The sequence below is a fragment of the Myotis lucifugus genome, unplaced genomic scaffold, assembly GCF_000147115.1.
Source record: "Myotis lucifugus unplaced genomic scaffold, Myoluc2.0 scaffold_201, whole genome shotgun sequence".
In the NCBI taxonomy this organism is placed as follows: domain Eukaryota; kingdom Metazoa; phylum Chordata; class Mammalia; order Chiroptera; family Vespertilionidae; genus Myotis; species Myotis lucifugus.
This window is the reverse complement of record NW_005871249.1, coordinates 405,441-431,481: the sequence shown is the minus strand read 5'-3', so window position 1 is coordinate 431,481 and position 26,041 is coordinate 405,441. Positions and strand designations below refer to the sequence as shown.

The window sequence follows — 26,041 nt, the reverse complement described above, 5'->3', positions numbered from 1 at the left end:
AAAGATGTCTTAGCTGACCCAAAATAAGTTGATGAACAAATTCATTTTTATAGTAATACATTCAGTGGCAAGGATTGATCCTGAAATGTTGATGTTTACATGTCAATTCTCTTAACATTTCATAGGATTGTACAATTTAAAAAAAAATGTTTCTGTCCTTTGGGATATATAGTGGTCATGTCCTTGATCACTCATCAGCAGAATCTCACTGGGTCTCAGTACAAGAGAATCACGTACTGTTAGTGTAGACCTTTTACCCTCTTTTTGGTCACAGTGGGACCCACCCCACAGCATGTGTCATTCTTAAAATATAGGCATTCCAAATCACTTCCATTATACCATAATTTTTAAAAACCTGTACTTCAAAATTGGTTTCTTTAATACATAACCTACTTATAAGCCTGCAGTCAATAGAAAGATACGATAAAGCGCCCGCCCCTTTGGAGCAAAGCCATAAACATGTAGACAAAACAAACAGCTATATCTACCATTATAACAACTACAAATACATCAAGGTTATCAAAACAACTCTCTATTTATAAAACTTCAATCTAGAATCCCAAAGTCTATGAGAAGTGAGACAGTTGCATCTCAAACAAAGTCGTTCGTGTCAAAGTATTTCATGGCTATCTGAGTGTGTTTTTTTAACCCATTTTAACCCTCAAAATCTGTTTTTTTAAATCTTTTAAAATTTGTTTTGTTTGGTTTTAATGAGTAGCTCTCTAAGTAACAGCAAAACACGGATCTGGCCATTTTCCCATTGACTGTTTTGGTCTTGGATGACTATACATTATGGTAAAGTGGATCAGGTTCATCACAACTATGGCTAGGGGAGTGAAAATGTAATCTTCTTATAAGGTTAAATGGCAAAGACACACTATTAAATTTCTGGAAATGATTCTTAAAATGTAACTATGAATAAACAAATATGAATCACCAACCAATACCACAAATAAATGTTTTACAGAACATAGGTCTGTAAAGCATGCAAAGTTTTATAGGAATTTCCTTAGTATTTTGAATTATTAGTAATAATCACCATTGTTTGGGAGGTCATGTGTTAAATATTTTACAAGTTTACATCGTAATATCGTGTCATGTAGATGCCCCAGTGTATTGACACAAGACCGCTGTTGCATTTGTTCATCATTATCCTCCACACTTTGCCAAGTACCAGACACGTAGTAGGTTCTAAATAAGGATTTTGTAAATACATGGTAAAATGACGTTGTTAAAATTAACAATCTCACAAAAACTTGATTTTATTACATTTGAATATAAGACATATGGTCTTAATAACCATAGGACGGCACAAGTCAGCTGCATTGACATTAAAAAGTGACTTTCTGATGTTATACTTTTCATTCTATTGATATAACCAGAGACAGTAAAATGTTTCTTTTTTTAAAAATTGCATTTTCCTAAGGTATAGTTTTTAAAATAGCTTTTCTGCTTTACATCTTTGACTTGAAATTCATTCAGTGCAGATTTATATTGAATATATGCTTAATTTAACTACCTTACTAAATGTTATCTTCATATTCTGTTCTCTTTTTGAACTACATTAGTAAATAACCTGTGGCCTTTTATATATTATTTCTTAGTCAGCATATGTCCCAGATAATTATAATGTACCTAGACCTATAGTAGTGCTAAAGTAGAGACTCAATTTAGGCTATCCAACCTTCCCTCTTATAAATTATAAACAAAAATTGCTGTGTTTCTATGCACATGAAATTTCAGACATATTTCCTTAAGTCCCTCTTCTAACTCATCTGTCACTACTAAATGTGTAGTGGCCCTCAGACAAATGCAGAAGAACCCTGCCTCTCAAATTGGGGTCCCAAACCAGTATCATTGCCCTCACCTGAGAGCTTAATAGAAATGCAGGATGCTGGACCTCACTCTAGTCCAGTGATGGCGAACCTTTTGAGCTTGGCGTGTCAGCATTTTGAAAAACCCTAATTTAACTCTGGTGCCGTGTCACATATAGAAATTTTTTTATATTTGCAACCATAGTAAAACAAAGACTTATATTTTTGATATTTATTTTATATATTTAAATGCCATTTAACAAAGAAAAATCAACCAAAAAAATGAGTTCGCGTGTCACCTCTGACACGCGTGTCATAGGTTCGCCATCACTGCGTCTAGTCCTACTGAACCAGAATCTGCATCTTCTGCATTCTAACAAGGTCCTCTGGTCTTGTATATGCACAATATAGTTTGAAGGCATTGATGTCGAGGGCTATATTCAAGAACACATCTACTGAGTCTTCTAGTATAGAAAACAGTTTTGAACAAGGGATGTTATTGCAACAATGAGTTTGTTTGAATGGATGAGTTGTTGTTTTTAAAATAGTTAACACAATAGTTTCATGGTTTCTGTTTCATTTCTAGGTATCAGTGCTGTAGATGGAGGAAGAGGCTTCCCACAGGAAGGCACCGTTGACCAGTTGTCCCATTTCCCTTTGGCTGGATACGCAGAATATGAATTGATTACTTCTCTCCGAGCTGTTGCTTAAAACATCACCTTTTTAAAATCAGGATACAGATTGTCTCAACTAACACAAATTTCTGTGAAATATTAAAAATAATTGTGTCTTATGGATCAAGGGCAAAAATACCTTCTATCATAAAAACTTTGAGTAAATTCATGGGCCAGTTTTCACCCAAATAATTCGGTAGCACAATTTATCCCAATTTTCATCCAGAAAATTAAGATGAAGAAACTGAGGTTGAAAAGATTTCCAGTCACATTATAATAAGTTTATTCGTAAAACCTGTTACCTATGAAAACATGGAGGTAGCCAAACAGACTTCTTTGTTTATTCCTTCTGATGTCAATTCAGCTTCAGATGGAGTGAATTTATTACAAGTTCCAAATGACCTATAGTTGAAGATCACCATCCATTTTTGCTAGACTTTAATCTAATTCTAGCTTTTGTTCCCTGCTAGAAAATAAGTATGATCATTGATGCTCGAGCTCACTGATAAGCAACTCACTAGAAAAGTTTTGTCAGAAAGAATACATTTCTATTACATCTGAAATATATTTTTCATCTCTTCTTATCTTCTTAAATTGGGGGAAATCTATAACAATTATGAAAATCGGTTTATTTTTTATGATACTCCTTAGCCAGTTTGGCTTAAAAATTTTTTTAAATGTTTTTATTGATTTTAGAGAGAGAGGAAGAGGGAGAGAAACACTGATGCAAGAAACATCCATTGGCTGCCTCCTGCACGCCCCCTACTGGGAATCAAGCCCGCAACCCAGGCATGTGCCCTGACCTGGAATGGAACCAGCAACCTTTTGGTGCATGGGACAACACTCAACCAACTGAGCCACACTGGCCAGGGCTTAACATTTTTTTAAAGTTATTTTATTTTATTTTTATTGAACATAGCAAAAATATCTAATTTCTGTTAAGAATTCCTGATGGGTCAATCAATTAATCCTCCATTTATATTGATATTATTTCTGTGTTCTCTCATCAAAGGTATGATAGTTTAAATATATAGTTCGTCATCTATTAAGATTAAATGATGCAAATCAAAAATTATACACTTTTGGAAATTTAGTTAAACATAAGTAAATGGTGTGCTGTTTGGAAATTGAGTTTCAGATAAACTGAAGTGGTGTGTTGGTTGATGCCAAAATCTTAGGCTTCAGTAAATATACTAAGAAGCTCTTGTGCCTTGTATGCACTATTTAAAAAAAAAAGTTTTATTTACTCTTTTTTAATTTGTTGGAGTGTAAGTTTTATAAATGTTAGTGATTAGAATAAGCTGTGTACATTTTTTTGGTACCGATTTTCAGAATTTAAAGCAGATTACCTTTTAAAAACTACACAGCTAAGGAACTGGTATTTAATCAAAGGGAAAATGGTATTAAACTTTTCAAATTCTCAGTTAGACAAAATAGGTTAGAAGGCCAGAGGATAATGGAGTAATAATAGATCCTTGTAATTACTCATCCTTGCTAAAAATACAAAGAGTTTAAAATGAGTTAATGGAAGAATCGGTCCAGTCCATTTTCTAGGTCATTTGAGTGCAATTATTTGAACAATAGGATGGCAGTTTTTTTCCCCCAGATTTTTTAAAGCTAAATATTTTAATCTGACAATCTGCTTCGAGAAATTTCATAAGATATATTTTTACTTTGAACTTAAAGCATTTTTTGGTCATCATTTTTCATTACCTGAAGTGCCAGGTTGGAACCTATAGCTACTGTTTGAAGTCTTAAGGGCAACAGCATTATGTGACATATTAAGAATGATATGCAACCAGATATTTTTCAAAGCACAGTACTATTGCTGTTTTTATTGGAATAAGATTGTTAGATGTTCCCTATTGTCAAACTAGAAGCTAGGTGGGGAGAAAGGGAGATTTCTATTCTTTACCTTGCTAGAGTACTGTTCATCATTTCCCCATTTAGGTCATTCATGTAATTATTGAAATACATAAAGCCAATACACATTAGATTCGGATTTGAAAACATTTTTAAAAATAAAAAATTTTCATTAAGTTTCAATGGTTCCCTTTTTGTTTCATACAGTAAATAATCTTTAATGGTTTTTTTTTTTTGTTTAGTGAGGGTGGGGTTTACAGTTCTAGGGGGTTATAATTTTTAAAGATGGCATATCTTATTAGATATGCAGTATAAATTTTACCTGAGTGAATAAAGCATACTTATAAAATGTACCTATTCGTTAACTATTTGCCATTGTTCAGTGAAAGGGGGTTTGGTTTTTCAAAGATAAGTTAAAGGAAAATTGCATCTAAATACAATGGTGAGACATTCAAGGCAGCGCTTACCCACGAATTCCCTGCTGTTACGCCGTAATAAAGTCTGGTTGATCGCCTTCACTAGCTGTCTGTATGAAGTTGCTCTGCACGACCCTCTGAACTGCTTCACAGGTAGATACACGGTTTCCAATAGTGTACCAGAGTTAGCTACTTACTGCAGGCAAAATTCATGTCTATAACCTGGTCGTAACAGGTTTTCTGAGGAGAAATGGGTGACAAGATGAGATAATTACTCAGTAGTAGTTAAATGATTCCAAGGACAGTTGGAACAGACTGTAAAACTCAAGTACACTGTCATCAACAGACAAGTATTGGAAATACAGCATGTTTGGCAAAACTATCGTCACTAAGAAAATCAAAGGATTTATAAACCATGTTCATAAAAATTTAAGCTAGTAATCATGTGATTCATGCTCAAAAGAACCCATGAAAAACTGTTACTCCATTATATTATAAGCTAGCAAATTTTGAAATACATGTAAACTTGCTGAGCTGATTCTGAAGTTATAGGCTGTCTTTAATATACACATCTTATTATCAAATATTTACATATAAAAGTGAAAGTTCTAATACCGTTATGATTTTTTAAACCCAATACATGAACCACATAAATGGTCAATGTAGCAAATCCACTTGCCTGGAAAACCATAAAGAAGGTATTGAGTGTGACCATACCAGCTACCCCTGGACAACAGATTTTAATCTGCTAACGTTTTTGTCCACAGTAACACATTTGGACAATGGATTTGCACAAAGAACATGTCTCCAGGTAAGATCCTCCTGCAGAAAACACCTACACTGCTTTCCCACCCCCTTGGACAATTTAGAACGTATTTCCTCTTCCGTATGGAAGCAGACCACATACACTAACTGCTTGTTACTCTTTTACAAACATACCACTAGAATTATTTTAAACGTTGTCGTAAAAATTCAGATTCTAACTTTCATCAACATTTTAGCAATTTGATCATGTTACTTATTAAAAGCATTACGCACATGCTAACAATTTTTTTTTTATTTTAAAACTAAGCAATCTGGTCCCACTAGGATTCCATTAGAATTAATTTTTTTTACTCAAGGATCTTATTTGGTTACAGGACACAGGAAGTTGTGTTATACTTTATAATGGTCCAAACTGTGCACTTCCCTTCCCTCTGCCAGGATGGGTTTGTTATTGTATAGAAATGTAGCCAGTGGGCATCACGGGATGAATTCCAACAGGCTTGTTTCAAACGAAATTTGTGGATCAAAATTATGAACATGAAGAGGCTCTGATATAGATGTTTTTTTAATCCTCAAACAAGAGGATGTAAATAAAGAGGATGCTCTACCATAATGCTAGAATCTGAGCCAATGGTTCTCAACCTTCCTAATGCCGCGGCCCTTTAATACAGTTCCTCATGTTGTGGTGACCCCCAATTTCATTGTTACAAATTGAACATAATTAAAGCATAGTGATTAATCACAAAACACTATGTAGTTATATATGTGTTTTCCGATGGTCTTAGGCGACCCCTGTGAAAGGGTCGTTCGACCCCCAAAGGGGTCGCCACCCACAGGTTGAGAACCGCTGGTCTAAGCCAACTAAGAGCCCAATCTCTGACACCCTTTAATTGTTATACCAACGAAAATATAATCTGGGCAATACCAATAGACTTGATGCCACTTGCAGCCCTTTCTCACTGCAGGAAAGTGACAGCAAAAACAAAACAAAATAACTGGTGACAATGCCCAGTGATAGATCTTTGTTCTTATTCATAGCCAGTATTCAGTAAGTAGTTCTGTATTGTTAGTTTACAGTTGGGGAGTGGGGAGAGATGGCTAAGATTATTCATCTGCTGAACTGAATTATTTCTGAGTACTCCTCAAACCAAAGATGGCCTCTGACAAGTGACGTTAAACTCTGGTTTACGCAACAACATAAAGGAGCTCATTGCTCATGAAGAACAGGACTATTTTATGGTTTAGGTTGCATCTTGCAGGGAAGGTTTATCAGTGTAAGGAGCTCAAGGAAATTCATTAATACTTAATAGCTGTCTGACAGATAAAGGTGCTGAATTAAAATGAGAAAAAACAATGCGCTAAAGTAGAATTCTGTTGATGCTGAATTGCTGATCCCATAGAGAGCTTCAGTTCGGGTTTTCATTGGGCTATGAAAGTAAGGCTGTTGTCAAAGTTTAGGCTTCACATCCCTTTCTATCATTATGTAGAGCCCTCTAACGCCTAGTATTAAAAGTATCTTAAATGAGTTAAACATTTAATGAACATTGAATATTTAAACAGGGAACCTTGCCCTGGCTGGTGTAGCTCAGTTGGTTGGAGTGTTGTCTTGTACACTGAAAGGTCGTGGGTTCAATTCCCGGTCAGGGCATTTTCCCAGGTTGTGGTTTCAGTCCCTGGTTGGGGGTATTTGAGAGGCAACTGATCTATGTTTTTCTCTCACATTGATGTTTCTCTCTCAAATTAATAAACGTATCTTTGGGTGAGGATTTTTTTTAAAAAGCCACCTTAATTACATTAACTATTCTTAGTGTAACATGGAATATATTTTAAAGTTCTTTAAAACCACATTTAGGCAGGAAGTAGATGTGGCTGAGTCTAGAACAGTTATAAAGAACCGATGAAGGGATGTCTGTATACACCCATGTAGCTAAAGCTTGACTATTTACTTTCTACATGATCTTTGCAGTAATAAAAGACACCAGCTAATAATGAACAATGCTAATTCTTGTCTAGAAGAAAATAAAACTAAGGCATAAGACACAAGTGGAATGGGCTCCTGCCAAATGAAAACAGCTTAGTTCCTTTTCACAAGTTTTTAATTGTGACCAACTGAACTTTGTCCTGGTTCATGCATATTTTCAGCACCATCAGTTACATCACATCTTAGATTCCACTTCAGGCTGTACTGACTTACTAGCTTCTCAACTTCTTTGAACATATTCACACCTGTAGTTGTTTCACAGATACTATTAGTAGAAACTAATTCTTTAGCCACTTCAAACTCTGCATTGGTTTCCCAACAGCTGGGCAGTACTGACTCTTTAACAGCCAAAGAACACTCAAAATCATTTGTCTTGTTTTATAATTATTTTATTGATTTGAGAGCAGTGGAGAGGGAGAATCATTGATCTGCTGCCTCCTGCATGCCCCCTACTGGGGAGTCAAGCCCACAACCCAGGCATGTGTCCTGATCAGGAATCGAACCATGACCTCTAGGTTCTTAGGTTGGTGCTCAACTTCTGAACCACACAGGCTGGGCTAATTGTTATTTTATATGCAATGTCCTCACTCTTCAAGCAGCTATTCTCAACAAAAGGCTAATTTTATTTCCACATTCCTTTGGGCTACTGCATTCAGAGAATGTGATACAACTCACCATCAGTAAACGGCTTGGCTTGGCTTACACCTGAGCCACTTGTAAACGGACTTTGGTTGCAGAAATTATGCTGTGATGAGTTATATTTTAAAGTTTCCAATTCTCCTAACTGTTGCTTTCCCATGAATTGGGAATATTATGATGAGCTTTAGCCTGCTTATGGCAACATGTTGTATTTCTTAGCATAGTTATAGTTGCATGATAAACAGTATTTTATCATATCATTTAGTAAGATAATCCATTAAGGTGCCTTAAAATATTGTGGTACACTCCAAACGATTTTGTAGCATACCAAGCAGAAATGTGAAGTGAAAAGAATGGTATGGGCTTTCTGTACTCAACTTCCCCACTGTAGTGCATAAAGGATTGTGGCTGCATCCCAACAAAACTTTATTTATGGGCACTAAAATTTAATTTTCATATAATTTTCACATCAGGAAATAGTTTCTTCCCAACCATTTTAAAATTGTAAAAACCATTCTCATCTCACTGGCCTACAAAAACAGGCAGCAGGCTGGTTTGGGCCTGCAGGCCATATTTTGCTAACCCTTCATCTAGTAGATTTAACAAGATAGTAAGCCCAGAATTAATGGCTCAGGAACCCTAAAAACGTTATCAGCTAAGTATCTTTTATGCAAAGCTACATTTAGTAAAAGTCATAATGTTCCTCTTATAAAAGTTGCCACCACTGTTGAAATGCAGAAGGCCCAGATTGGTTTTTCAATAATTAGCTACAGTTAATGACGTTACTGAGTTCTGTTCAGTTGCCCAAATTTAAAAAAGTAATCCCCCAAATAAATATTTTCAAAACAAAAAGACCATTCACCAACATATATAAGAAAACATTTCTGAAGCCTTTATTTACAAAAGCTTTAAAAACAAATAATACCCTCTGTTTTGCAAATGTCTTGTTTAAAAAGGACCACCCAGTTACAGCACTGTAGTATCATGAATAAATGTACAAGGAAAACAAACCAATGTGGCTAACATTTGGAGATTTGCTATTATTACTGATTGAGGTGTAGATAACACACATCATTACTTGTAGTCCATCATTCTGAGTAGAGTTAATGATTACCAAAATGTCTTCCTACACATGCTCTGGTCTAGTCACATATTCTGCATGGCTAAATATTTCACAGTCTCTTTTGTCAATATATATAAAATAGATTGCAAAGATATACACACAAAAAATAAACAAACATTACACTCCTCAGGTAATTTTATTAGCTATATATTAGCTATATGTGTATATATATACACACATACACACATAGCTAAGATATATTTTTGTATTTTGTTGTGCACCAAATCTCTCCATTCTTTATCTTTGTAACAACTATGAAAGCATAATTTTTTGTCTAATTTAATCTGGTACAAAATATACCTAAAGATTTATTATCTTTGGACTTTAATGAATTTGATTTTTGGAATTAACAAATCAAGAGCTCGGAAGTATGGCTATAAAATTAAAAAAAATTAAAATAAGATGAACAGTGATGGAATAAAAAGCAGATCAAGGGAATTGTGCCATCATAAAACAATTGCAGCGTCAACATCTTGGAGACCAGTTTCCTGGCAGACAATAAATGTCCAATCACAAACAAGGGATTTTTCCTGGAGGGTGTAAAGCTGGTTTGAAAGGTTCTTCAGTCAGAGCGGCCTACACACATGCCAATCAGAAACTGACAGACACTAGATGTGCTTGGAAGATTAAACACTAGTACTGAAACAGCAGTTATTAAGCTCCTCAGTAGTTTTCGTCTTTTCTTTTGTAGTCTTGCTGAACCAACCATTTGCATAATGCATGTGCGATATTCCACGGGTGAAAAATACTTTATAAAGTTGGCAGATGGTCATTTTTCCAGCTAAGAGCAAGAAAAACCAAATTTTCTGATAAAACAGAGGATCTGAGTCAGAATCACTCTCTAAAGTGCAAAATTGATGGTCCACAATCTCAAATAGCTAAAACTCCTGCAGAATGGAAGGGAGACATGAAACACGGAAATAAATTACAGTCAGCGGTAGTTAATTTAGGAAAGGGAAACAAACCAAGCTCAAATCGGTCAAGTTTATATGATGCAGCTTTTCCACTCTCTGTCACACACGCCTGCTAACAAGTATATTAAGGCCAAATTTAACCTGAATGCTTTTCTATTTAAGCTCTGAGATAGGAATGGTCATATTAGTACTGAAAGACAAAAATAAAATGGGCGATGAAAAAAAAAAAAGTCTATTCAAGGGATTCAACCAGAGATAAAACCTATATACAAGCATGTGTGTAGTTCAAATAAAATAAAAATAAAAGGACTATTTCATGTCATGACTGCTTGTTGGCTTCCTCTTCATATGCATTCCCTGTGCCATTCTGTACATAGGATGAACCAGAACCAAGGCCATACAAATGACCACAATATTTGGCATCATCAATATGATCTTCAAAGAACATCTAAAAAGGAATTTTGGGGGGAAAAAAGAGATAATTTTAACCAAAAGGTACCACTGGTAATGTATATTTCAGCAAAATCAGTACTGGCTGTTCCTAACTACAACGGCAGCTCTTTTCTATCGTCTCCTTTGAGGCCACACATATAAATCAATGAATAAAACTGAGGTCCTCAAGTTCAGAGCTCAAAAGAAACCAAAGAAAAAGACTACCAAAAAAAGTATAAAATGCATGTCTTTCAACATTTAGACCATTTTTATAAAAAAATGGCAGACCTTTTTACCCCATTAACTGAACAGCACTCAATGATAAGAATGAATGAAAATAGCAAATGGTGGGTGGGGGGAGTTTAGATAAGTAGCCTTGAGCCTACGTCAATCAAAGCTTAAACACATCCTGGACAGTAAAATCTGAACATTCACATTCGGTTACTAGCCTTGAAGAAGCCAAGAAAAATAAAGGTAACAAATTAGTAGTAGGGAACCCACCATTAATTCAACCATTAAACTATTTTTAAAATGGAAAGCTGAAAATCCAAATGACTGCTTTAATTCTCTAATGCAGCACTGGAATGACATACAAAACAAAGTATTTACTTTAATGAATAGATAGACCAAATCACTTGGTAAAAAAAATCCAGTACTACTTGGCAAAACAGATATTATGTTTCCTATTGTTAATATATTTCTATAAAAAGTTTTAAATTCCCAAAAGACTACTTAGTCAATTCTTCAATGTCTTAGAGGATATACTAAAAAAGAATTTTATAATAAATTTTTTGTAAAAACTAAAACTTTTATAAGCCAAAAGTCCATTCTATCTTGTTTTTGCACAAATAACCTTTTTTCTTTGCATTTTACCTACAGCGAGGCATACCTGTACCTATCACTTAACCTAAGGATAGACTCAGGTTAATTCAATTTTATTCTTCCACACCCAACTTCTTTGTTCTTTATCTCTGCCTTTTACTAAAGGAGGATCTGCTCAATATGACTTTTGACTCAACTACTTCTTCAGATTTTATTTAACCCTTTGGAATTAAAAACCTCTGGTAAGACTCAATCTTCTAAAAGCACAAGTCCTACTCTATTAATCCTCAAAGTACTGAAGAATGGAATAAGCAAATAATGTTTTTACCAGCAATTTAATGCCTAAGATTAAGACAATGCCAGAGGAAACAGATGAAAGAGTCCCCGGACTTGGCAAGAGTAGCACTGATGTGGTCTATAGCGAGAACTCTAGAGTTCTCCACTAGGAATGTATACACCTTGGATAAAAGGTAATAGCCTCTGGCCTCCGTTTTCTCACCTAAAAAATAATATAGTTGGACCTACGCACTTTCTAAGGTAAATTTTTTAGTCTCCAAAGAAATTATTTTTTCATTTCCTCTTAAACTACATTTCAAGATGACTTATTTTAAAATACTTTCATTCAAGTGTGGTAGAAATGACTTACATGGTACCTCTAATTATATTTTCATTTAATAAGTACTTATTGCCCCCAAACTTTGCCATGTGATTTTTAATGTTCTCAACCTAACAGCCAATTGAGAAAAAGGCACTGATGTCTTCATACTTCTCTCATTTTGAAAAAGGCCATTCCTGTGAGCAATGAATCAGACCCTGCCTGATGTTGTGGTCCTATCCGTTCCAGCTCTAACTGTTCCGCAACTTCCTGTAAACCACCCTAGAAGACAGAAGAAAAAAAAAAGCCTGTCAAGAGAAACATTGCAATGCCTGAATTCACAAATTATATAACTTAGACAATGAACAAAATATAAATAAACTTCAGAATGTAGAGATGGCCTTATGAACACTAGAAAACACAAGAGAATGTGAAATACTAAATATTTGTTGAATGTGGGTAAAGTTTATAATTTAATAGAAAATTAGATCTTAATTGGGCAAATTTATCTTTATCATATGCTTTAAGGCATGTAATAGATAAATAGCTTTCCTAAAGATATGGCGGAAGCAGATCATATGGTACCAGGTATCAAGGGTAACATTATCGAGTACATGCACAGTCAGTCCACCCATTGATCAATTATTATAAACCTGACTGTAGATAGTTACTTTCTAATTTTCCTAAGCTTCTCAGTAATCTGTTTCTAAATAGTTTCATCTAAATAATTTGTACAAAACAAAGCTATTATGACTAAACAAATCTTAAGTGCTTAACTATGGTTTTGCTGGTTAAAAAGAAAGAGTATGTTTTTATAATACAACTCCTTAGAAGGGTCTGCTAAAAATCTGCCTATGTTAATAATGCTAGGATTAAAAAAAGAAAGATGATGAGAGTGAAAGAAAGGAAGAGAAAGAATGAATAAAAGAGAGAAAGAGGAAGGAAGTGAGGAAGGGACGGTAGCAAAGGAGGAAAGAATAATAATGGAGGACACTTGGAGAAGAGAAAGTAAAGGAAGGAAAGCATGATCAGGAAAAACAAGACAAACACAAAGAAATTCCTCTCTAAATTGTTAAGGCCCTACCAGCAAACCAACCCTTCTGTTTATCACAGCCTAAACAGAGCTTTGGACAGCAGTTGCTTCCGAGCTAAAAATAGTACGAGGATTAGGTAACATTAGCAGCTGCTTAGAGAGCAACAGGGTAGGTCATTCAGGCGGTGGACTGTAGGTCAAAAAGCACTGTTGTCATGAACCTGAACTTTAACATTCTAGGTCACTCAGGTTATATTCAGAATATCTGATATACTTAGAAATTTTCAAATAACGTATACATAATGAGCAATAATTTGGTTCTGTTTCCAGAAACTGTCATTGTACAGATTATCAATTTTAAAATGCATTTCCAAGGCCACATTAAAACATTCCGGCCTTGGATTCTCAGCATGTAATACTTTCAGGGTATGGACTGAGTTTCTAGAGTAGTAAGGATATACTACTGCAAGTTCACTTAAGTCGCATAGCTAGAAGTCTCTTCAAATTGCACAGAAATCTGCTGCTCTTAGGTGTTACAAACATGAAATAATCTTCCTTAAAAATTTCCCTGGTTATATGGCAAATTCTATGAGGAGGCAAGCTGACTTTGGCCAAAAGACTGTTTCTCTTATGATTTTGGTTCATCTGTCAAAGCAAAGTTTCCTATTTAATTCCTAAAATATTTCTTTCTGCGTAAAAGTAATGCTCTTAAAGTTTTTAGCATCTTCTAAAAGTATAACATAATTGCACTTCTAAAAGCTTGATGAGGAGAAAATGTGATCAAACTTGAGATAGGTTCTCTGAAGCAACCACTTTTCCTAAGTGTTTGTTTTTCTGTTTATTATAGCTTATTCACCGTAACAGAAAATACTGTGTTCCTTCGGAGGCTGCGCCATCACAGATGCATTCTCAAACTAAAGGAACACTTTTCCTTAAAGCAATGTTCCTCTTGAAAAAATTAATGTTCAAAAGTAACAATTACACATGTTAAGCAGTGTCAGGGTATAAGATACTGTCCGGACAGGACATTTACTTACTATAGCACTTACTACTAACAAGTCGACAATCTTTGGGGCAGGAAAAGCAAACAAAACCCTTTCAGCTTTGTAATTTAATCCCTGAAACACGATCCAATGACTAGACCCAACAAAATAATCTCTAGCCAAGCCCAACTGAAGGAGAAACTTTTGTACCCTACCGACTACATCTGCACACTGCTGGCCCCTTGCGCTCTATCTTGCGTGGATAGATTATGTGCATGTTGGGAGTGAGAACCTGCACTTCTGTGCAAGAGAGCCTCACAGGGTCTGTGCTGGTTTTTTATTTTCAATCTGGCAAGCAATGACAAACATCTGATCCTTGGTTTTAATTTTACTGAAAACTTGTTCTGCTGATATATATTAAAGCTTTGCAAAAGGATTTCCTATAAAGCATTATTTATGCAAGGAAAAAAAGAACCAAATGACCAGAAAATACAACTGCACTTAATATAAAACTATGACACATGGTCTGAATCACCATCCCAACCAGGACCCGATCATGTCATCGCTGGTCGGGACTGTGCAATTACAGGTGAAGCCACTCGAAGCCTTACTTTGAGGTTTTTGCAGCTCTTCATGAGGTACTTCACATCATAAATGACGGGAAAAAACAATCGAAGGATCTCGAAGAAGTCAAGCTCTTCTTCAGGCAAGTTAGAATTGGTCAGGATTTTGATTAAGTAGCCAAAGTCATAACCACTACAAAAGGGTTAAAAGAATACAGAAGAGGGACCTTAATACCATGGAGATGAAAAACCTTTTCTGATAATAAATTTTGAGTCACACTCTAGACAAAAAAGGAATCAACAAAAATAGTGCACAAAACCAGAAAATAACAAGTTCACAACTGTAATGGGAAAATGTTGTCTTCTTACATAGACCTTGGTACTTCATCCTCCAGACACCAATATGCAGATCTCTACTACATCCCAAGCCTATAGTCACTGAACTACTATTTTGCTGATCCTTGAATAGAGAACTCTTCATGGAGAATGTCAAACTGCCCACAGTGTATGTCTAAAAAATTTAATTAACTATGGAAATGAAGAAATAAAGATGAATGGAAAGTTGGCCAAACAGGTAGCAAGAGAACTGGCATTCACAAGGCAAAACTAATGCAAATCTCCCCATCTTTTTCATAAAGAGGGCACATACTTCAAAAATCCAAAGGGTTAATTCCCTACCAAAGTATATTCACTTCCGTAACTGACTTTATTAAGTGCTCTCTTCCCTCAAAATTATTTGTTACCATCTCCTGATGGCTCCCCAAGAGATACTAGTGGGAATGCTGCACATGCAAGTGAAGGCAGCAAAGGCTGTATACAGAACAAAATACAACCCATACTCTCCAATCAACACCTCCTGCACCTACTGTTTAGCTTTCCCCCAGTTTTACAACTCCCTACACTCCAGGCCATTACACACCCTCTTTTCCCTGTCTACCTTTCCTTCAGGGACCTCTCAGGTGCCTTCCCTGTAGAGCCCAGCTCCCACAGATTTGTTACACAAGTTGTTTCCTTGTACTATCCTTCAAAATGCATGTATTGTTTTCTCCATTAGTTTAAAGGGCAGGAATCGCATTTAAAAAACGTCTTTTAGTATGAAGCTCGACATGTGATGAGATGTCATTTACATATCTTTTGGGGAGGGTACAAAACAAAATTTATATTTACTATTCAGAGTTTTACTTCTAATCTAAAAAAGGCAAGAGGGGACTCTCCCCCACCCCACGTGGGAGTCTGTGCTTGTTCTTCAATAAATTTCCACCTTTGCTATAAAAACAAAAAAAGGCAAAGAAAGCTCTACCACTGAAGACCACTTAGAAATATCAAGGTATCAATAATAAACAGCAGAAATCTTTAAATTTCTGGTAGTTGGCAAAGAAGTACTCTGGTGCCTACCTAAAATATAAATCAACACAGCCTTTGCTTACTACTAGTAAAGGTAAGATTATATTAGAGTTTAGGATTTATAAATTAGTCTTTATCTTCTAGAAATCCTATATAATAAAAGGCTAATATGCAAATTGTCTCCTCAACCTGGAGTTTGACCGTGGGAGGGGGGAAAGGGGGGGGGCCAGCAAGCCAACCGCCTGCAGCCCCTCGCCCCTCCCCCCCGCTGGCCCAGCCTAATCAGCCCCAATCAGGGCAGGCTGGCCGGACTCCACCCATGCATGAATTTGTGCACCGGGCCTCTAGTAGATAATATGAAGAAAACATATAATAGCATTTTGTAGAATAAAAATCTTAACATATCTTGACAAGTATTCAAATACTAAGAGTCTAATCTAGACTAACCTCTAAAGCGACATGAACCCTTTTTGTTCATCTCAATACCCCAGTGCCAAGTCAAAGTACTTGCTCAGAGTATCTTTTGAACGAAAGACCATAATATATGTAGTAAAAGCACAGGCAAATTCTTTCCCATTCTTTTGTTTCCTTCTGACCAGGAAATTTTGTAAAAAAAGAATTCAAAAACATTTCTCAAATTAACAGAGACTGAAGTCTTATTTCCCAAGGTAACAAGTGGAGGAGAGTAGAAAGGAAAGATAACAGGTAAGAATTAGTATGTTCAATATCTCCAACTCAAAAATTACTGCTTAGTGCTGCTCCAAGTTTACAACATGAACAGTCTTTTACTGTAATCATTCCACAGGCCAGAGCTGGAACTGGTAAAGCATGTGGGATAGTCTTATTTTTTTAAAAAATGTATGAAGTGGAGTGAGTATAAGAACATTAACACCTGCATAATACAATACTTTAAAACAATTCTGCAAGATAGTTCTTCTAAATGATGCCACCCTGATCACTTTATTTAAATAAAATTAAACTCTACCACACACCAACCCCTAGCATTTTGCTTTTTTGCCTCCATAGCACTTAATACCATCTAAAAAAAAACCACATGTAAATTCCATCATTTAGAAAAATTGTGTGCCTATTCCCACCAGAATGTAAACTCTATGAGGACAAGAAGTTTAGTCTGTTTTGTTTATATCTTAATTCCTAGAATTTTATCACAGGGCAAGGCTTATGGTAGATATTAAGTATTTTTAATGAATGAATTCTTGCACGTAGGCTAGGTAATGTTAAATAACCTTAGGTAACAGATTCCAAATGGCATTGTTGGACTAAACCAAGGTCTATTTTCCCAGCCTGTACCCTTTTCACTATGCAATGCTGACTCTCATGGGCCAAAATGTATCCCATGTTGTAAAACCTTTAAGCAGACCAACATTAGTCTCTTCAGAGTTAGGAGAATGCAACGTGGCAACCAAGTCTTTATGGAACTGAGCCTGAAAGTGCTGAAACAGTGACCACGCCAAACGTGAAGCAGCTAGGAAATGGTAACACACATGCCATTTTCTTTTTCTGTTTATCTCTTCTCCTTGTTTAATTTAAGCACTTCACTCAAAACTGTTGCAGTGTGAGTTTTGTGTGGCAAAAACACGCATGCTATTTGTAATGCAATCTCTTTACCTATGAAATGATAACCATTTGACCCCTTCACAGAGGACCACTCCCGATGTCATAAGAAGTTCTGCAAAGTACTGGGTCTCAATTCCTTCCTCCTCATGCTTTTTAAACTGGATACCAGATGTTGTTAGTAGCTCTATAGAGTCTTGGGCATACATGTCCTCCCTGGCAGGAGAAGAAGAAACACAACATTCAAAAGTGCCATACTTCAAACGAACTCTTTTTCTCAACTCAGACCTACAACTACAATGCCACAGACAAGAAAGAGGACTGGCTTGGGTCCAAGTGTTCCAATGTTTCACATACATGGAAAGAAATTACAGTTTAAACATTAACAGTCATGATTTCAGAAAACTGTGCACACATTAAATAATCATTCAAAACAGTCCAATGGTGAGATTTTAATCTTTACTCTGAACTAGCCTTTCGAAAGTTAAATAAATTTGGGTTTGAAAAAAGAGTCTTCTATTCACCGGGGACTAGTACCACAAACTAACAGACATGTTCTTTCAGTCTCAGCAGCTGCTTTAATGCTGCCAGATGCCGCTGTCGCCACAGGGTGAGGGCCTACGCTCATCTACCTGCTCTCGGCAGCACCAGAGAGAACACGTGCAAACATCTGACGTGGCCGCGTTAAACGACATTCCGCATTAAAGTCAAAGGAGAGGCCTCCTCTCATAAATAGCCTTGCAAATAGCCCCAATGAGCAATAACCTGATTAAAATGAAGGACTCAGGTATAACAGCAATCATTTCTTCTTCTAACAATCTTAATCCTCCAAGATTGCCTACCAAAAATCAAGCCAGGAAATCTAAATATAAACCAATCATTCAAGACTACTTATGCCAAAAAGAAAGCCATCTCTACTTCGTAAGTATACACAGGTATCTAAAATATTAAATAAGTGGAAAAATGAAGGTGTATGTTTCTGAGAATGAAAGAAAAGTATTTTGTGTATTGCCCCATTAGACTTTTCTGTTTACATTTTAAACTGTAAAAATATCACTTTCCATCATTTAGCAAAGACAATCCTATTAAACCATTTAACAAAACTAATTATACCAAAAGAAAAATCACACTTGAGCCGAAATGTATTCTTATGGTCTAGTCTCTGGAAATCAATCTACTTCCAAATGTTTCTAAAAAATAAAACTAGCCACTGAAATATTTTAAAATGGGAAAACCAGAACAATCACTGTCAAATTTTCCCCTGGAAAACACCTCAGAAAGGATACCTGAATAAACTCAATACAAGTTTTTTCATTCAACAACAGTATCATTTGGCCTTATTATACTAAAAATATGTATCTTAAACAGCTAGACCCTCACTCATCAGGTCGCAATTCTCACAAGGGGAGGCATGTTTTAGCAATTATTACCAACCAAGGCATAACAGATTCTTTCTCCAGACTCACATTATTCTGGGCCATATGCTTGCTTTTAGTTAACTGCCTGTCTCTCGCAACCAGAATGCAAGCTTTAGGAGGACAATCATTTTTATCTATTTTGTTCAATGTTATATCATCAGATAAAAACAACAACAAACAAACAAACAAGAAGTGGAATAATGAGTGTTGCCCAAACTTGCCAAATGATAAGAATCACCCAGAGAGCTTACCAAAAATATGGACTCCCAGGTCCCATATCCGGGCCCATTGAACCCCAACCCCCAGGAGAGACCTGGATGACTACTTCTGACAATTTATGATCAAGTAAGTTCGTAAACAAAAACATGTATGCAAATTATTTCTCTTTTTTTGTTCCTGCATAGTTCACATAGCTCAATCCAGATAAGTTAATGTACTGTCATCTGAATTTCATTGGACTAAATATTTTATCATTTGGAACAAATTCCATGCTTTTTAATTCCCATGTTATTAGAAAAAGAAAGCTGGGAACCCCATCCAGGTAAGCTAACTAAATCTCCAAATAGGACAGAAAATACTTGGTGTGGTAAGGGAAACTCCGTAACTGTTATGACTCAATTCTCTAAATCAATAGAATGTCCCTTTTCCCTGGTGTCCATTTCAAGTTCTGAAAATCATTCCACCTTGCTAGCAGATGTAGGAAAATATTAAAATGTTAGTTAATTCAATCTTAATAAATTACTTTAAATATTGCTTACATATTAGAATTGCTATAGGTGCAAGTGCTGGCTTACTGATTGGATCAATCTGCTCAGAATGGCAATAAACAATAATGTGACCACTCCTAACACTAATTAAGTACTGAAGTTGATGGTCACAGAATACCCAGTTCTGACAACTGAACAGAAAGGAGAGCCATGTATAAATCTCTAAAAAAAGTTTTCCAAAAAAGCAGAGATACAAGCCTGTCTATCTCAATTATAGCCTAAAGTCAGAAACTAACTCATCTAAGTCTGCTAAATTCAGTAAATTTATTGAACTTACCTCTAGCTACAAATACAAACTTAGCCTACTACACAAATTCACATATTTAAACATGCAGGTTAGAGATTTTACAATTTAGAAACACTTTCCAACCTCAATGAACTCCTGGCTCACCACACATTTTACATTTTTAAAAATTTTAACTCCTATATATTTAAATTAATGCTGAAAATCATAAGAGGCAAATAAACTGGAATATAGATTGTCACAAATGCAGATGATTACTAAACGTAGTATCTAATGAACCCAAACTGATAAGAACACAAAGATGCCCCCCCGCCAAGTCTGCGAAGGCTATGAAAGACAACACATTCAGCCTACAACTCCATAACTGATAGCTGTCCTTTAACCCTCAAATGCCTATGCGTTATCAGTAAAACAAAAGCCACCCTTTGTTTCTGTTGTCCCTCCTTCTTACGGCACTATCTCCTTTGCACTGCCATTTTCCTTAAATGAAGTCTTCCTTTCCGTTATTACTGAAGCCATGATCCCCTGTAATCTCTTCCACGCTGTGCAAATGATTCTCTCAAACATCAAGAATTACTATAATCAAATTGATAACCCTATAAAAAATTCATTTTATCTCTTTTGACTTGTTAGAGGAATTCTGCCCATGGCTTTCTTTTCTTCACAGCTCAATACCCCACTTCAAGTTTCATGTACATATCAACTCTGAAATTCAGTTTAGAGAGGATTCAAATATATCAATCAGTACCTAACAATTCTAATTCTTGGACTTTAGCATCATGAAGCGGACAAAAGAGTTATGGGAACAGTAAGTTATAATGACCACGACCAACGTCCCTTAATTCTGTATCCCTGGTGCCTAGCACAGCCGCTGATACATTCATTCTAGGCCCATAATAAAAAGGGAATTTTCACCTTTCTTCAAAATATCCAAGATTCTGTTCATGGGGCTCTATCTCCACATTAGATGGCACTGGTTTTATCTTCCAACTGACTTTTTCTATTTAATATTTTTCACTATATCCTTCTCTTTAAACATCTCCCAAGACATGAACATCAGTGGAAATGGATGCAAAAGTTGGTATAGCAAATCTACAGTAGCCCTCTCTGTATGAGAAAAACGTCTTTCAGAGACTATACTAACAAAGCAGTTGTTATTAGAACAATTATGTTTCTAGATAAGGAAAATTTCAATTTTACCAAAACTGTGACACGGATAGGTCTCCTCCTATTCAGGTACTAAGATCACAACGGCATCTTAGTTAAAACAATGTTCTAATAATGACCAGTTTAGAAAAAAAGTAACATAGAACAAATGAAATGGTAAATAATTTTAAAAAGCGGTCTTTTGGGAAAAGGCTAAAAAGCCATTTTCTGTGTTTCAGAACTACCGTACTCATGAAAGGTTATTATCAGTTTGAACAGACACAAGTATTTTTTATCCTTTACAAGGTTCTGAAGAGTACATTTTAAAATCCAAAAACAGGGAGTCAGGCTAAACACAATGAAAGTATAAGCCATATTACTGCAACACTAACAACACTATCCTTTAAAATCATCAACCCTGCTTTTCCTTAAGTCTCCTATACTAAATTTCACATTTTTCTAGAGAATGGGAGGTTCATACATTGGCATTACCACCTTCTTTTACTATTTTTCAAATCAGATGTTACAGTACATTACACAAGTATAGGCTGTCAAACAGGACATTGCAATCCTGTATTGTAACATACTTTGAATGTATTAAAACATTTCTCCAACTTACAGCCAGTTTATAAACAGTCTGCCTTTGGCCCAAACAATCTACATTTCTCTAAGCCAGTGGTTCTCAACCTTCTGGCCCTTTAAATACAGTTCCTCATGTTGTGACCCAACCATAAAATTATTTTTGTTGCTACTTCATAACGGTAATGTTGCTACTGTTATGAATCGTAATGTAAATATCTGATATGCAGGATGGTCTTAGGCGACCCCTGTGAAAGGGTCGTTCGACCGCCAAAGGGATCGCGACCCACAGGTTGAGAACCGCTGCCTAAGCTATCAAGATTACTCCTACCAATGATAGACAAGAATTACAAGTAAGGAAACTGGGTTTCTACCCTGGGCTTGAGTTAGAATTCAGATTCTGGAAGACAATCTGCCAGATCCTGAAGTGTTTCTGAAAGAAGCACCAGGTTAAAGGACAGTATTACTTCTCCCAGATCTATAATAATAAAAGCGTCATATGCTAATTAGACCAGATGTCCTTCTGGACCAAGCCAGGGCTGCAAGGGAAGCCCAGGTCCTGGATGCCAGAGGGAAGCCGGTGCCGGCAGCCGGGGGAAGGCAGGCCTACTCTTGCACAAATTTCGGACATCGGGCCTCTAGTATAAGTATAAGAGATTTTGTGGCCTGACCTGGGAATATAATCACTTATATAGCATTGACTTGACAGGAAAATGCACCCAAGTTTCCAATAAATATCTTATCACCTTTGACAAATAATCTACTCATAAACTGGAATATGACTATAATAAAAACCTCTTAAGAAGCAAAACTATCACAACAAAGACGAATGTATTTCAAACTGTACACAAGTTTGAAAGTGAAACTAATATTCTAATTATTTTTTTTCTGTTAAGAAGTATTTCCAATACTCAAAATTTTCCAAATTTCAAAAAAAAGTGGCAGTAAAACTTTTCATATAACATTTCTAAAAATTCAAAGTACATGAATTGGAGACTCTTCTTTATTCAATTATTTGGACCTATAATATCTAGAAGCAATCTAACCTTTGAGATTTTAGGTTTTAAGTATTTCCAGGATAACTATGCAATATTCACTTAGAATTTCATTCACTATACTTGAGGGACATCAACTCCAAAAATTAAACTAAAAAAATTATCAGGTTATATTTATTTCTCACTTACGTCAAATTAAATTTAAAATTAAACTGCCAAGTTGAAGTTCCTGGAGGGTATTCTCCTTGCTCATTCATAAATGTCAGTCCTAGCTGAATTATCTTTAACAAGTCTACATTACACCGTAATAGTTGGTACTGATAGTCAGCATTGCTCCTGAATTCTCCAATAGGTCTTGCAACCACACCTGGAAACTCGGTGTCCTGTAAAACAGTTTTAAAATTCATTATTTACTAAAAACCACAGTCCACAAATTCCTAGAATAAGCAATTTTTGGTACAAATTAAAGAATCCTGTTATAGATGATATTCTATTCACTCATATTCCATTACAAAGTACCTTTTAACAGAAAAGAGCATTATTTTTTGGAACCATAAAATGAAACTCTACAACCTTAATGAATTTTCCTTACTTTAAATATCCTATCGGTAAAAAAATTACTTATATATAGCATGATAAATGCAACCAAGTACTCTATTCCCAAGGAAGAGGAAAAAAATCATAAGTTGATGTTTCTCAAGAGGTATGGGAACCTATGCTATTCTGTTAAAACCAATATGGAACTGGTCAATAAGAATGGAAAATGCATCATACTTTCCAATCACTTTTCTCAGGCAAGGATTATATAAACATCAAACCCTTCTAATTTCTTGAGCTAAAACAGTATTCTCTTTATACTCCAGAGAAAGCATGTCATCAAAAATTGCATGCCACTCACACTCCTGTAGAATGTTATCACGTCTCTAATGTTGTCACTCCTTATCATCTGAGAAATAAGTGACCGCTAGCAATTTCTATTGAATAAGAAAATTTAATTCTGTGAGGATGTACACCTTTATTAAACAGAACATTATCTATGTACATTCAAATATTCATATTTTAACCAATCAACTTTTCCCTCCCCATAGAAGTATATTTATTTGTATTAAAAATACTGCCCTGGCTGGTTTGGCTCAGTGGATAGAGCGTTGGCCTGCGAACTGAAGGGTCCCAGGTTCGATTCCGGTCCGATTCTGGTCAAGGGCACATGCCCGGGTTGCAGGCTCGATCCCCAATAGGAGGCAGCCAATCGATAATTTTCTCTAATCATTGATGTTTCTCTCTCTCTCCCTCTCCCTTCCTCTCTGAAACTAATAAAAATATATATTTAAAAACAGTTTTTTAAAAATATTGAGAAAATGATACATCAGTTTAGTATTAAAATTCAAATTAGGAAGCTAAGAACAAAATCTAAATACCTAGTCACTATAAACAGTAAAGAAATTAAAACTTCTCTAAATTTTCCCTACTCAAAAACCACTCTATTGGAAGCACTGTGATATGCTAGATGTTGGAAGAACAAAAGAATATTAAGATACTAACCCCTTGCTTCACAAAGCTAATTTTCTAGAAAACAGTAGAGTAGCTATAACAGATGTACAAGATGAGATGCTTAATAGCAGTATGTTCATGGAGCTCCACTGTTAACTTTTTTTAAAAATTAAAAACCAAACAACAACAAAACCGCAGATCAACAATGTTTCACTGGGAGATCTCTTTTGTTTGAGAAAGACATCAGGAGTTTCCTAGCTTATGGGAGCTGATCTGGTATTATCAGTTAGGCCTCAGCATTGCTAGGGGCTGACTTGGCACTTGTAGCTAATGTTCTTCCGTCAAATATAAACAATTTCACACTTCAACATCAGACAAGGCCACTCTGTAATCATGACTAAACATGGACAAACCACGAAAATGACCAAACACCCATCTTGGTTAGTGACTGACTGTTGCTTCTTTATAGCTTTCGACTTACTTGGGTCTTCTTTCACTCTAGTTAAAACACATTGCCCTGGCTTGGCTGGGGAGCTCAGTTGGTTAGTGTCGACCCTACATGCCAAAGTTGCAGGTTTGATCTTGTCAGACCCCACAAATGAATACATCAATAAGTGGAATAACAAATCCATGTTTCTCTCATTCCCTCTCTCCATTCCTCTCTCTCAAAATCAATTAAAAGAAAAACTTTAAGATACCCCAGCTTCCCACAAAGCCCTGCTTCCTTAATCCCTACCTAAAACTGCTTGATGCAAGTTTCCTCCAATGGTATGCATTTTCCCTCACTCCAATAAGTAGTAAACCCAACTTGTCACATCACAGGTATGTTTCCTGAGGTCTTTGGTTGGAGGACACAAACAAAATTTCCTTTGCATAATTAACCCCTTAAAAAAATAAATCAACCAGAAGGGTTGAATTCAAGACTTTTAAAATTCCTCTTCCCCTTTTATAAGAAGCATTTAAGGATATTTGATCATAGGCATACCATAGCAACATAATTGTATTTCCTAATAACTTGACGAATTTTCTTCATCTCTTCATCCAGGTTGCAAGCCCAAACTTCACAGATTCTTTGGCTATGATCTACCGTTGCTGCTGGCATAGTGAGGGCACAAGGAGTCTAGCTGCCAAGCATCAAAATGTTATACTTGATTGAAGATCTGTTTCATAAAATACTTTATCCTTTATTTGTGTACCTGTCAAGATAAACACAGGTTTCCTGGTTCTAACATCAGTTATATACAAAGAGTGTTTTATGTGCACATATTAATAATTTCCCACTAATTTAAAGACTGCTCTGAATTCAACTCGCTGAATAAAACTGATAACCATTTTCAGACAAAAATGAAACCTCAAATACTGATACACATGTGAGAAGATCACATGTTACTAGGACAGAAGTAATGTTTGCTTTTATTCCTAATTAACAGAACATTCAAAATCTGATTTGATTACAGAATCTCCTTGACTGGCATTTATTCAAGCCAGATTGCAGGGGACAAAATTAAACCTACTTTAATAATAATAATAAAACGTTATTTCTGAGCAATAAGTAACAGACACAGCGCTTGTCTGAATGTCCATTAACTGCAGGAGGGAAAAAGCAAGGCATTTCAACTTGTTTCTTTCTAATTTCCTAAAAATCATAGCATTTTCCCCTGGTTATCAAACACACACACACTTCATGTTGCTGGGCCATATACACTGGTTTCACGGTATATGATAACAGGACAGACCACATTTTGGTTCTTGAACAGGAAAAGGCTCCTTCGTTTTTCACAGTTTGAAAAAAAAAATAGCGTAACAAAGATTTTTCAAAGGAACTGTGCCCCCACCCAAACTCTGCAGTCACAGGTGTAACGACG

The 26,041-nt window shown here is 35.8% G+C and overlaps 2 protein-coding genes across 9 annotated transcripts in view; one reads left to right on the top strand and one right to left on the bottom strand.

Annotated features, from left to right (window-relative positions):
• Positions 1–4,534, top strand: part of ZDHHC2 (zinc finger DHHC-type containing 2) — a 58,335-nt gene extending 53,801 nt beyond the window's left edge. For all 3 annotated transcript variants that reach the window (XM_006097419.3, XM_023761184.1, XM_023761183.1), the window contains one exon: positions 2,401–4,534. The gene's annotated coding sequence lies outside the window, so the exon portion shown is untranslated. The remainder of the gene's footprint in view (positions 1–2,400) is intronic.
• CNOT7 (CCR4-NOT transcription complex subunit 7) lies at positions 25–26,013 on the bottom strand. Of its 6 annotated transcripts, none has more exons than XR_002831344.1 (7): positions 25,162–26,013; positions 22,875–23,068; positions 17,591–17,752; positions 14,666–14,810; positions 12,210–12,320; positions 4,819–5,007; positions 25–214 (listed from the first exon to the last, which is right to left on the bottom strand). XR_002831344.1 is itself a non-coding variant. In XM_023761186.1 (6 exons), exons 1-6 carry the CDS (start codon positions 25,276–25,278, stop codon positions 4,957–4,959), a joined length of 780 nt encoding a protein of 259 aa, XP_023616954.1. In that variant the 5' UTR covers positions 25,279–26,013; the 3' UTR covers positions 4,543–4,956. The 6 variants fall into 6 exon arrangements, 4 of the variants coding, with proteins under 4 accessions (XP_023616954.1, XP_006097479.1, XP_006097480.1 ...); XR_002831343.1 differs by lacking the exon at positions 25–214 and adding an exon at positions 2,128–2,278; XM_023761186.1 differs by lacking the exon at positions 25–214 and having other exon boundaries at positions 4,543–5,007.
• Between the last annotated feature and the right edge of the window lie 28 nt (positions 26,014–26,041).

Bases quoted from the DNA above. Each gene is read 5' to 3' on its own strand.
- CNOT7 (XM_006097417.3), bottom strand. From the start codon at position 25,278: ATGCCAGCAGCAACGGTAGATCATAGCCAAAGAATCTGTGAAGTTTGG. The intron at 23,069-25,161 runs GTATGCCTATGA...ACTGTTTTACAG, and splicing joins AATACAATTATGTTGCTATG to GACACCGAGTTTCCAGGTGT. The intron at 10,638-12,209 runs GTATGAAGACAT...ATTCCTTTTTAG, and splicing joins CCTTTTTCAAAATGAGAGAA to ATGTTCTTTGAAGATCATAT.